Consider the following 13,267-nt stretch of genomic DNA (forward strand, 5'->3'; position numbering starts at 1 on the left):
CCCCCAACTCCTGTCACGTAAATCCTGTCCCGCATATCGCAACCCCGCCCCCATCTCCTGTCCTGTATATCCTTCCCCCCCATCTCCTGTATATCCTGGCCCCCATCTTGTGTCCTGTACATCCTGCCCCCCAACTCCTGTCCTGTACATCCTGCCCCCCCATCTTCTGCCCTGTATATCCTGCCCCCCATCTTCTGCCCTGTATATCCTGCCCCCCATCTCCTGTCCTGTATATCCTGCCCCCCATCTTCTGTCCTGTATATCCTGCCCCCCATCTCCTGTCCTGTATATCCTGCCCCCCATCTTCTGTCCTGTATATCCTGCCCCCCCATCTCCTGTCCTTTATATCCTGCCCCTCCATCTCCTGTCCTGTATATCCTGCCCCCCCATCTCCTGTCCTGTATATCCTGCCCCCCAGCTCCTGTCCTGTATATCCTGCCCCCCATATCTCCTGTCCTGTATATCCTGCCCCCCCATCTCCTGTCCTGTATATCCTGCCCCCCCAGCTCCTGTCCTTTATATCCTGCCCCCCATCTCCTGTCCTGTATATCCTGCCCCCCATCTCCTGTCCTGTATATCCTGCCCCCCCATCTCCTGTCCTGTATATCCTGCCCCCCAGCTCCTGTCCTATATATCTTGCCCCCCCATCTCCTGTCCTGTATATCCTGCCCCCCCCAGCTCCTGTCCTGTATATCCTTCCCACCATCTCCTGTCCTGTATATCCCCCCCCCCCCCAACTCCTGTCACGTAAATCCTGCCCCTCCATCTCCTGTCCCACATATCGCAACCCCGCCCCCATCTCCTGTCCTATATATCCTTCCCCCCATCTCCTGTATATCATGGCCCCCATCTCCTGTCCTGCATATCCAGCCCCCCCATCTCCTGTATATCCTGCCCCCCATCTCCTGTCCTGTATATCCTGCCCCCCATCTTCTGTCCTGTATATCCTGCCCCCCCATCTCCTGTCCTTTATATCCTGCCCCTCCATCTCCTGTCCTGTATATCCTGCCCCCCCATCTCCTGTCCTGTATATCCTGCCCCCCAGCTCCTGTCCTGTATATCCTGCCCCCCATATCTCCTGTCCTGTATATCCTGCCCCCCCATCTCCTGTCCTGTATATCCTGCCCCCCCAGCTCCTGTCCTTTATATCCTGCCCCCCATCTCCTGTCCTGTATATCCTGCCCCCCATCTCCTGTCCTGTATATCCTGCCCCCCCATCTCCTGTCCTGTATATCCTGCCCCCCAGCTCCTGTCCTATATATCTTGCCCCCCCCATCTCCTGTCCTGTATATCCTGCCCCCCCCAGCTCCTGTCCTGTATATCCTTCCCACCATCTCCTGTCCTGTATATCCCCCCCCCAACTCCTGTCACGTAAATCCTGCCCCTCCATCTCCTGTCCCACATATCGCAACCCCGCCCCCATCTCCTGTCCTATATATCCTTCCCCCCATCTCCTGTATATCATGGCCCCCATCTCCTGTCCTGCATATCCAGCCCCCCCATCTCCTGTATATCCTGCCCCCCATCTCCTGTCCTGTATATCCTCCTCCCCATCTCCTGTCCTGTATATTCTGCCCCCCTCCATCTCCTGTCCTGTATATCCTCCTCCCCATCTCCTGTCCTGTATATCCTCCTCCCCATCTTCTGTCCTGTATATCCTGCCCCCCCATCTCCTGTCCTTTATATCCTGCCCCTCCATCTCCTGTCCTGTATATCCTGCCCCCCCATCTCCTGTCCTGGAAATCCTTCCCCCTATCTCCTGCCCTGCATATCCAGCCCCCCCATCTCCTCTATCTCCTGCCCCCATCTCTTGTCCTGTATATCCTGCCCCCCCCATCCTGTATATCCTGTCCCATATCAATGGCTCTCCATTGGAGGGTTGTCCTGTTTCCATGGAAGCTGCCGAACTAGAGCTAGTGAGTGTTTTCCCTTTATTGCCCTGTACATGTAATAACTGAACTGCCAGCACCACTTCTATGCTTTTAGAATGAAAAGTTAGGACAGACAGAGCCCCATTCATATCACCAGCGCCTTCCTTGCTCAAATGGAGTCTTACCGAGTTGCTTCTGGACTCATTCCTGGGAGTTCCGGAATACTGATGTCTGCCATGTTCATAATGCTCGGTCAATGATTTTGGTGCAGAAGAGGTAACATTGTGTTTTTTCCTATCAACACTTATCCATTCTTTGCTTTCAGTGGAATCATCTTCAGTGGAATCATCTTCAGTGGAATCATCTTCAGTGGAATCATCTTCAGTGGAATCATCTTCAGTGGAATCATCTTCAGTGGAATCATCTCCAGGTCTCTTGGAAACCTTTCTCTTCAGATTATGTAGGTTGTGATTGTTTTCATGTTGGTGACCTGTATGTAGAAAGGAGAGAAGAATTAGGAGCTCAGCTTCTGATATTGACATAAAACCGAGTACCCAACACAATATACAGGAATATGGGAAATTTAAGTGATATATATATACACACACACACAACTGGATGGACTTTTATTCAACCTTACCAACTATGTAATTATATGTAAATATTAGGGACGCACTTATATATAAGCTGCCAAAAATCTGCGTTTTGTCAATAGAAATTAAAAAAAAATGCTGCATCCCATAGACTTCAATGCAAAATCACCAGTCACATTAATTACATATTTTATTTTTAAACCGTCCATTTCGGTTTGGGCAATGGAATTTTCCTTTCCTCCTAGTAAATATGCAACATTTTACAAACATTTATGGGCCCCAAAAATTATTTTATAAAATGAATGTATAGGTTTTACTTGGAGCTTTTTTGTAATCAGCGCGATAGGATTCAGAACATCAGAGAAAGAACTTCAGGAAAATATAGCAAACAAATTCCAAATAAACAGACCCCTTTACATCTGGCTTCCCCCTATGTCAGTGTCCCCATCAGAGTTCTCCTTTATTCCAAGGTTCCCATCAGAATCCCCTTTACATCAGAGTTCCACCTTACATGGGGTCCCCTCCAGAGTTCCACTTATATGAGAAACAACCTTATTTCAGTGTCCCCATCAGAATTCCCCCCTTACATCGGTGTCCCCATCAGAATGCCCCCTTATATCAGTGTCCCCATCGGAATCCCCCCTTACATCAGTGTCCCCATCGGAATCCCCCCCTTACATCAGTGTCCCCATCAGAATTCCTCCCTTACATCGGTGTCCCCATCAGAATCCCCCCCTTACATCAGTGTGCCCATCGGAATCCCCCCCTTACATCAGTGTCCCCATCAGAATTCCCCCCTTACATAAGTGTCCCCATCGGAATCCCCCCCTTACATCAGTGTCCCCATCGGAATCCCCCCTGCCTTATATCAGTGTCCCCACCAGTGTCCCCACCAGAATCCCCCCTGCCTTATATCAGTGTCCCCACCAGAATCCCCCCCTTACACCAGTATCCCTATCAAAATCCCCCCCCCCCTTATATCAGTGTCCCCATCAGAATCCCCCCCTTACATCTGTGTCACTTTCAAAGTTTCCCTATTGATTCAGTTCACACAGCATGGCTATAGCAGCAGGGCGGGAGCCTGAGCAGGTCTGGATGTAGGAATTTCTGTCCTTCCATGAATGCTGTGGCAAGCATGTAATTGGTTGCTAGGATGCTGGCGGTCGTAGCAACCAACAACACAGTGCAGGAGGTGTTGGGCGAGGGAGGGCTGGTGTGCCTGTGCTGGAGAATACATGGTTGGGTGGTGTTGGACTGTAGAAGTGGAGGCCCACTTATCTGAACCCCGTGTACTTAGTCTGAGGACGGCTGCGGGCTCGATACAATTTCCTAGTGGGGCGGATGTGGTGCACAGGGGCTGTAAATTGAAAGCCCCTGCTATAGAAGAATATTTATGTCTGTTACTTCTAATATATACTGTTTATGCAAAAAGAACAAACACTTATACATCAATTCCCCCCTCCTTGTTCCATCACCTCCCCCTATGTGGCTCTGACACCCCCCCCCCCATTCTTACCCCATCCGCCCCCTCCCACCCCCACATTACTTACACCCCTCCTTCCCAATCAGCAACACTTAGCTCAGCTTGTAGCCATTAGTAACAGGAAAAAGAACATTAAAAAAATAAATAAAATGGAGGTGGGTTCTGCGTCCTTCAATGAGGAAAGAAAGACGGTTTGGGACTTTACATGAGGCACAAAGCATGCGCCTCCCTCCCCGGGAACTGAGAGGAATAAGAGCAAAGTTTGGGACTTTATACGAAACATGCAGCCAGGGCGGCATTATGGCATAAATGTGTCTGGTGGGTACAACATGAATTGTGACCATACCATAGTAACATAATACATCCAAATATAGTAAGATAGGAAAACTTTATTCCTTTAGTGCCGGTTCACACAGGAGCAACTTGTCCAGGCGACTTCGCCGCCTGACAAGTCGCGCCCCGTTCTGTACTATGGAACCATTCTAATAGGGGCGACTCAAGTCACTCCGACTTAGAAAAAAGGTTCCTGTACTATTTTTGGGGCGACTTCAGGCGACTTGCATTGACTTCTATACAGAAGTCGTTTTGCAAGTCGCCGCTGATAGGTCGCGTCTGTGAGTCGCGCTGCAAGTCGTGCCGCCCCTGTGTGAACCGAGCCTTATGCCATTTTTTTTAACCATTTCATGACTAAGCCTATTTTTGACATTTGTTTACAAGTTAAAATCCGTATTTTTTGCTAGAAAATTACTTAGAGCCCATATATATGTATATACACACATGCACACACAAACACACACATATATATATATTTACAGAATAAAACAGCGATTGTTACAATATTTTATGTCACACGGTATTTGTGCAGTGGTGTTTTAAACGCAACTTTTTGGGAAAAGGGACACTTTCATGAAATAAAAAAAACAAAACAAAAAAAAAACAGTAGAATTAGCCCATTTTTTTGTGTATAATGTGAAAGATGATGTTACGTAGAGTAAATAGATACCAAACACGTCACACTTTATAATTGCACGCACTCGAGGAATGATGACAAACTAAGGTACCTAAAAATCTCAATAGGCGATGCCTTAAAACATTTTTTTTTTTACGGTTACCCGGTTACAGTTACAGAGGAGCTCTGGGGCTAGAATTATTGCTCTCACTCTGGCGATCGCAGCGATGCCTCACATGTGTGATTTGAACACCATTTACATATGCGTTTTCTTTTCTGCGCGAGCTCGCAGCGACGGGGCGCTTTAAAAAAATATTTTATTCTCATTTATTTTAATATGAATTGTTTTAAAAAAAAAAAAAAATTGTTGATCACTTTTATAACTGTCACAAGGAATGTAAACATCCCATGTGACAGTAATAGGTGGTGACAGGTACTCTTTATGGAGGGATCGGGGGGGGGTCAAATGCCGCGTACACACGATCAAACAATCCGGTGGAAAAGTCCGGCAAACTCAAGTCCGCCAAACAATCCCCCCCGTGTGTAGCCTGCGGCATACTTTTTTGACCCGAAATTACGGCGGACTTAGAATGCCGTGTTGCACTCCAATCTTCCCGCCGGACTCGCATTTCGGCGGACAATCTGGCCGTGTGTATGCCAGTCTGCCGTACTTTTGAAATGAGCGGACTTTTCCCGCCCGGAGAAAAGTCCGCTTATTTCGAGCGCGTCTCCAGGTAGGCGGGGCCCGCGAAGGAGACGTCGCTGGCCCTGCCGCCTGGTATGGACTTAAAGGGGAACCCCAACGCCGAAAAAAATCGGTGTGGGGGTCCCCCCCAAGTCCACAACAGACCCTTGTCCGAGCACGCCCCCCCTCCTGAGCCATACCAGGCCGCGTGCCCTCAACATGGGGGGTGCCTTGGGGAAGGGGGGGGCGCGCGGCCCCCCCACCCCAAAGCACCTTGTCCCCATGTTGATGAGGACAAGGGCCTCTTCCCGACAACCCTGGCCGTTGGTTGTCGGGGTCTGCGGGCGGGGGGCTTATCGGAATCCGGGAGCCCCCTTTAATAAGGGGGCCCCCGGATACCGGCCCCCCACCCTATGTGAATGAGTATGGGGTACAATGTACCCCTACCCATTCACCTGTAAAATAAAAGTACCAAAAAAAACACAACACACGAGATAAAATACTTTATTGCACAGCTCCGGGGGTCTTCCGTCTTCGCGGGTCTTCTCGCCGGACTCCTCCGCTATCTTCTTGTAGCTCTTTTGCTAGCGGAGGAGCCCGGCTTTCTTCCTCGCCGCCGCCCTCTTCTCCCGACTTCGGGGGTCTTGTCCCTCTCTTCGGTTCTTCTGCTGGGCCACCGCGCCTTCTTATAGCTCTTTTACAGGCGGTGGCCCGGTCTTCTGTCGCCTTGTCCTCATCAACATGGGGACAAGGTGCTTTGGGGTGGGGGGGGCCGCTTCCCCAAGGCACCCCCCATGTTGTGGACACGCGGCCTGGTACGGCTCAGGAGGGGGGCGCTCGCTCGCCCCCCCTTTCCTGGCCGGCCGGGTAGCGTGCTTGGACAAGGGTCTGTTGTGGACTTGGGGGGGGACCCCACGCTGATTTTTTTCGGCGTTGGGGTTCCCCTTTAAGTCCATACCAGGCGGCGGGGCCAGCGACGTCTCCTTCGCGGGCCCCGCCTACCTGGAGACGCGCTCGAAATGAGCAGACTTTCCTCCGCGTGTGTGGGCGAGTCCGTTCATTTCAAAAGTAGGGCGGATAGTACGGCGGACTTAGTACGCTGTATTAGTCCGCTCAAAAAGTGCCGTGTGTGGGTAAGTAGCCCGTTCAGAAAGTCCGACGGACAGTCTGGCGGGAAGTCCGCCAGACTAAGTACGTTGGACATACCGCTACGTGTGTACGCGGCTAAAAAGACCTCCAATCCCTCCTTTACACTTCAAAGTATTCAGATCGCCGTTTTTGCAGATTCTGAATACCGTATATATTTTTTTTAAACTGATGCCATTGGCAGCCGAGTAAACAGGAAGTAACATCATGACGTCGCTTCCGTGTTTACAATCAGGAGACTGGAATGAAGCTACTTGCGGCTTCATTCCAGTCTGTCCCTAGCCGCCGGAGGCATCAAATTGTTGATCAGGGCTCCCGGTGGGACAGGAGGCCTGGTAAGAGCGGCGGGAGGCGGTGGGATGGGGTGGATGTCCCCTCCCGCTCCTCCGGTATAACAGCCGTGCGGCTTTCAGCCGCACCGGTTGTTATCGCTGGAAAGCCGATCGCCCGCTCTAAAAAAAAAAAAAAAAAAAACAGTACCGGGATGATGCCTGCAGCTGCGGACATCATTCCGGTATAACCCCCGAAAGCCGAGTACGCACATCTGTGTACGCTCAGCGGCAAGGGTTTAAGCCTTATATACCCCACCAGGGCTCAAGTCCTGCAGGAACAGCGTCCCTGCACTTTTTTCACAGCAGGAACGCCGTTCCCTTTGCAGAACTAGAGCCGCCCGAGCCGAATGTCGAGATGCATGCAGAGTAGCGCAGGAAGCGCCGGTCTGTCGTAAGTTTTCTCTCATTTCACGCAGCGCTGTTCACTCCCCAGCAGCCCCTCCTCTCTTCTCGTCTATCCCAGATGATGTCACAAGCCATTGGGGATAGACAAGAAGAGAGGAGGGGCCTCCGGGGAGCGAGCATCACTGTGTGAAGTGAGAGAAAACTTACGACAGACAGACGCTTCCTACTCTACTCTGCATGCTGCCTAGTAACATCGCCTAATGTGCCCCCTGATGTGCTATGTGCCCCATGCCCTAATGTGACCTATGCCCTGATGTGCTATGTGCCCTGATGTGCTCCGAGCCCTGATGTGCCATGTGGCCTGATGTGCCCCTGCCCTTATGTGCTATGTACAATGTGCCCTGAGCCCTGATGTGCTTTGTGCCCCATAATGTGGCCTGATGTGCCCCGTGCCCCATGCCCCAATGTGCCCCATGCCCTGATGTACCCCGTGCCCCAATGTGCCCTGAGCCCTGATGTGCTATGTGCCCCATGTGCCCTGATGTGCCCCATAATTTGCCCTGATGTGCCACGTGCCCTGATGTGCTATGTGCCCCATAATGTGCCCCGAGTCCTGATGTGCCATGTGCGCTGATGTGCCATGTGGCCTGAGTGGATTACCACCGCTGGAATCTTTTTTTTTATTTTTAATAAAGGACTTATCCCAACGGTGTCTGTGTCTTTTTTAACTATTTTTTTTACACTTTCTTTGTGAAATGGTAGGGGAACAATATACCCGTTACCATTTCAAACGGAGGGGGGGGGGCGGCCGGGATCTGGGGGTCCCCTTGTTAAAGGGGGCTTGCAGTTTCTGATAAGCCCCCCGCCCACAGACCCCCACAACCACCGGCCAGGGATGTGGGTATGAGGCCCTTGTCCCCATCAACATGGGGACATGGTGCTTTGAGGGGTCACAGACCCCCAAAGCATCCTCCAAATGTTGAGGGCATGTGGCCTGGTACGGTTCAGGAGGGGGGAGCGCTGTCTCGCCCCCCCTCTTTTCCTGCGGCCTCCCAGGTTGCCGAAAAGGGGAGCCGAAAATTCATTATAGCCGCGAGTGATTTTAAATTACACTTAGTGCAGGGACTGTTCTAAACACGGGAAACATGGACCCCTTCACAGGCATACTACAGACACCCCCCAGGTACCAAATTTAAAGGAATATTACACTCTTATTGTTTCACTTTAATCATTATTAAAATCACTGCTCCCGAAAAAAACTGCCTTTTTTAAAACTTTTTTTTGCATTGATCCATGTCCCCTGGGGCAGGACCCGGGTCCCCAAACACTTTTTAGGACAGTAACCTGCATATTAGCCTTTAAAATGAGCACTTTTGATTTTGAACATTCGAGTCCCATAGACTTCAATAGGGTTCTAAAGTTCACACGGATTTTAGGTCTGTTTGCAGGTTCTGGTGCGAACCGAATCGGGGGGTGTTCATCTCATTCTTACTCCTCAGTGTAGGACTCTCTGGATCCTGCCACTGTCTCGGAATTAGGCTTTTCGTTGCGTTCAGCAGTGACGGGACCAGAGTTCTCACCTACTGGTTAGTTAAGTTTTCGTCAAAAGGAACATACACTTCCACGAATCCTCTAAAACAACTGCTTTAGTTATACATTTAGTTATATAAAAGATGATATCTTTTATCATCTGCAATACCTCACTCCAATATGTTCTAATTTTTGGACAGGTCCACCAAATATGAGACATAGTTCCCAATCCTCCACACCACCTCCAACAAAGTTGTAAGCTCTCCCTTTGAAACTTGTGAGCCTCATGTGAGGTTATATCCCATCGTGATAAACATTTAAAACTCATTTCTATAGTGTTGCATATGCATGTATGTATATATATATATATATATATATATATATATATATGTATGTATGTATACACACCCCCACCATTTAATGTCTATGGAGATAATAACGGCTGAATAATCATCCGAGTACTTCCAGACCTCACAATGTTTCATATTAAAACGGTTTTAGAATAACACCATACATATTGGGGCCTCATTTAACTAAACACATATCCATACATGAAACTTTACTAAGATATAAAAATTGAGAATGGGATCCACAAACAATCGATCCAATACATTTTAAAATAATATAATCACAATTCATCAGAGTTTAGATACAATTAATGTAATTAATCATTCGCAATAGAAAAAATACACTTTAACCTCCCTGGTGGTTTCCTCGAGTCTGGCTCGGGGGTTAAATTTCAGTACCATTAGAGGTAACCCTGAGCCACACTCAGGATTGCATCGCAGGATCCCCAGGATCCTGCGATGCCCCCCTGCCATGTCCGTGGGCTCTGTCCTCTGCCCGAAGCCTCTCTGTGCTGGGCTCCGTTCCCTGTGAGAGTCACAATGCCTGGGGGTGGAGCCCGGGGGCAAATAAAAAAGAAAAATCATAATACATAATCTTACAGATTACATTACTGTATGAAATTATTTCACATCCCTTTTGTCCCCAGTGCTCTGTCCAGTACCCTGCAAGCAGGATTTATATTATATATACTGTTCTTTCTGCCTGTAGACTGGAGATTGTCCATAGCAACCAAAAAGTGTCCCTTTACGTCAAAAGTGGTTTTAGACCAGCTAGAAAACAGCGATAATAAATTAGAACACTTGCAGAATTAAGTGATAGTAAATCGTGGGGAAATTTATTTTTTTATTATTATATTATTATTTATATAAAAAGAGATAATACTAGCAATTCATCAATATATATCTGAGAATAATAGTATTACAACAGCGCTTAGTGAAGAGTCCTTAACAGAAGCAACAATGTACAAGAGATCACTAGAAAGTTCTTATTGTGCAGATAGAGTGTGTTCAGTGATCTACTCAGCGTTGCAAGGTGATCAAAGTGCTGTCAACCTTCATTCAACCATAAACCGGGAGTGCTTCACCACATGCGATGCGTGCCCCCTAAGGGGTTAAACTCACCAGAAACTGCTGGTATAATAGGCCTTTAAGGAGTATTCCTTTCTTTTGGTATAGAAAGCTTCCTATATGTCACCTCAGCGTTGCAGTTTCAAACAGTCCTCCCAGTTTCTCATAAAAATGAAACAGAGTGTGCACATAGCATAATACTGTTTTATTTTTAAAAGGTTCACAAACAAACACTAAAATCCCCTTTAGATAACTGCGTACATTGTATAAAAATTCGTCAGCATTTTAAAGTGTGTACTTCACCGAATTTTCAGATCTCCCAGTCCTCCACCAGTGTTCCGCTGTATACACTGGGCATAACTTCCTGGTCTGTGGTCCACCCAACCAAAAGAAAGGAATACTCCTTAAAGGCCTATTATACCAGCAGTTTCTGGTGAGTTTAACCCCTTAGGGGGCACGCATCGCATGTGGTGAAGCACTCCCGGTTTATGGTTGAATGAAGGTTGACAGCACTTTGATCACCTTGCAACGCTGAGTAGATCACTGAACACACTCTATCTGCACAATAAGAACTTTCTAGTGATCTCTTGTACATTGTTGCTTCTGTTAAGGACTCTTCACTAAGCGCTGTTGTAATACTATTATTCTCAGATATATATTGATGAATTGCTAGTATTATCTCTTTTTATATAATTTTATTGTTCTTAACGGCTGCTATTTCTGTCCACATTGCTGACTGTTAATACACTCAGCAGTTATTATTTTATTAGTATTCGTGATTGGTTTTTATTTGTATTATATATGCAGCGATCTCCATATAGAAGAACCTTGTGTAGGTACGGGTGTACTTATACCATATAGGTGTGTGCATATATATATATATATATAACTTTAGAGGTGTGTGAAGGTCCCAGTTTGGCGCTGAGAGGTATACGATAGGCCGACATTAAAATATACCTTTAGTTTTTCTTTTTGATATTATTATTTATATTTATTTATATTATAATTTATGATTTTGCGTTTCAAACTTCATCATACCCGGGATGTCTACTAGACTCTGGTTTGGACAAATTTAAGTGTTATTGCTAAGAATTACAGGCCTACCATATAAAACGCTAAATTTCTATGCAAAATAATTGTACCGCTTTGAGATGAAAAAATCTGACATAATCATAAATAGCCAGGGGGGCCAATTATAAACAATTAAAAATAATAGAAAATTAAAAAATTACAATTTTAAAATTAAAAACAAAAAATAAGAATATAATGTTAGTATATATACACACACACACACACACACACACCTCTATTCAAGTGCATAGAGATATATGCTAATAATTAGAAATGTAACAATTTAAGTCAATATCTAGATTTAAACCCGATGGCCACAGGGATTCCATCTCATGTATCCACCGGGTTTCATTCTGAGAAATTTGTTTGTGGAGATCCCTTCCCCTCCAACAATAATGGTAAGATAGAGAGAGTTGAATTTTTAAAACAAACACCTAAAAAAGAATAAATCAGTGGCTACCGATTTTAAAAAGGGGTTGTAAACCGTCGTTTTTTTTATTTTTTTATTAAAATAACATGTCATACTTGCCTCTTCTGGGGTCCCTCAGGGGCGCTGGTGGCTCCTCCCTGCATAGAGTGTCCACGTTGGAGAAGCTCTCTCCTTGGTGGACACCCGTGTGGGCGTGCTCCAGAGTCCCAAATCTGAGTCCATTCACACAGAATGCAGGACTCAGCCCCACCCCCCCAGCACCACGTCATTGGATTTGATTGACAGCAGCAGGAGCCATTGGCTGCACTGCTATCAATCTATCCAATCAGGACCCAAGACACCAGGCAGGGCCGTCTTTAGCGCAGGGCAAACATTGCACCTGCCCTGGGCCCAATCTTTGTACGGTAAGGTGAGCAGATTTTTCAAATGAAATTCGGGGAGAAACTTTGCGGTGGACAAATCGGACACTAATGCCGCACACACACGACCTGTTTTCCCGTCAGAATAAACTCCGAAGGTTTTTCAGACAAGAGATCCGATGGAGTTCTGCTGAAACTGTCTTGCCTACACACGGTCACACCAAAGTCCGACAGTCTGGAACGTGGTGACGTACAACACGTACGATGGGACTAGAAAAAGGAAGTTCACTAGCCAATAGCTTCCGTCTCGTAGTTTCTTCAGAGCATGCGTCGTTTTTGGTCTGTCGGAACAGCGTACAGACGAGCGGTTTTCCCGATAGGAATTGGTTCAGTCGGAAATATTTACAACATGTTCTATTTCTGGGTCCATCAGAATTTTAGAAAAAAAAAGTCAGATGAGGCCCCACACACGATCGGAATATCCGATGAAACGATTCCGTCTGACTTTTTCCGTCAGACATTCCGCTCGTGTGTATGCGGCATTAGTGACACTTTTGACACTTTGTGGGAACCAGTGACACTAATACAGAGATCAGTGCTAAAAATATGTACTGTCACTGTACTAATGACACTGGCTGGGAAGGGGATAACATCTAGGGCAATCAATGGGTTAAATGTGTGGCTAACAAGTGTTTTCTCACTGTGGGGGAGGTGATTTTTCTAAGGGAAGACATATATCACTGTACTTGCTTTGCAGGAACACAGGATCAATGTCTTCCACACCGACAGAATCGCAAACTGCCTTGTTTACATAGGCAGACCACTAGGCGAGTCCACCAGATCCGCTGATTGGCTCTGATACCCAGAAATGCAGGATCACGTATATAAGTGATCCTGCACAGCGCGACCGCCCTGTAGCAGTAAATCTGCTATCAGGTGATCGGCAACCGGTTAAGATCATCAGCATTATGATAACTCACAGGCAGGGGGCGCTCTATCATGGCTCTGGCTGGCTCTGTCAGCATTATGATAACTCACAGGCAGGGGGCGCTCTATCA

At 47.3% G+C, this 13,267-nt stretch overlaps 2 protein-coding genes across 3 annotated transcripts in view; both read right to left on the bottom strand.

The window, feature by feature from the left end:
* LOC143925142 (protein mono-ADP-ribosyltransferase PARP14-like) overlaps nt 1-13,267 on the bottom strand; it is a 391,904-nt gene that overhangs the window by 103,826 nt on the left and 274,811 nt on the right. The window lies entirely within an intron of this gene.
* Nucleotides 1-13,267, bottom strand: part of LOC143925192 (uncharacterized) — a 54,764-nt gene that overhangs the window by 11,724 nt on the left and 29,773 nt on the right. Inside the window, exon 4 of the mRNA XM_077449792.1 lies at nt 1,802-2,361. Coding sequence (XP_077305918.1) covers nt 1,802-2,361 — 560 coding nt within the window. The remainder of the gene's footprint in view (nt 1-1,801; nt 2,362-13,267) is intronic.

The sequence above is a fragment of the Lithobates pipiens genome, unplaced genomic scaffold, assembly GCF_037356315.1.
Source record: "Lithobates pipiens isolate NorthernLeopardFrog02 unplaced genomic scaffold, aLitPip1_a1.2 Scaffold_22, whole genome shotgun sequence".
NCBI classification, from domain to species: Eukaryota; Metazoa; Chordata; class Amphibia; order Anura; family Ranidae; genus Lithobates; species Lithobates pipiens.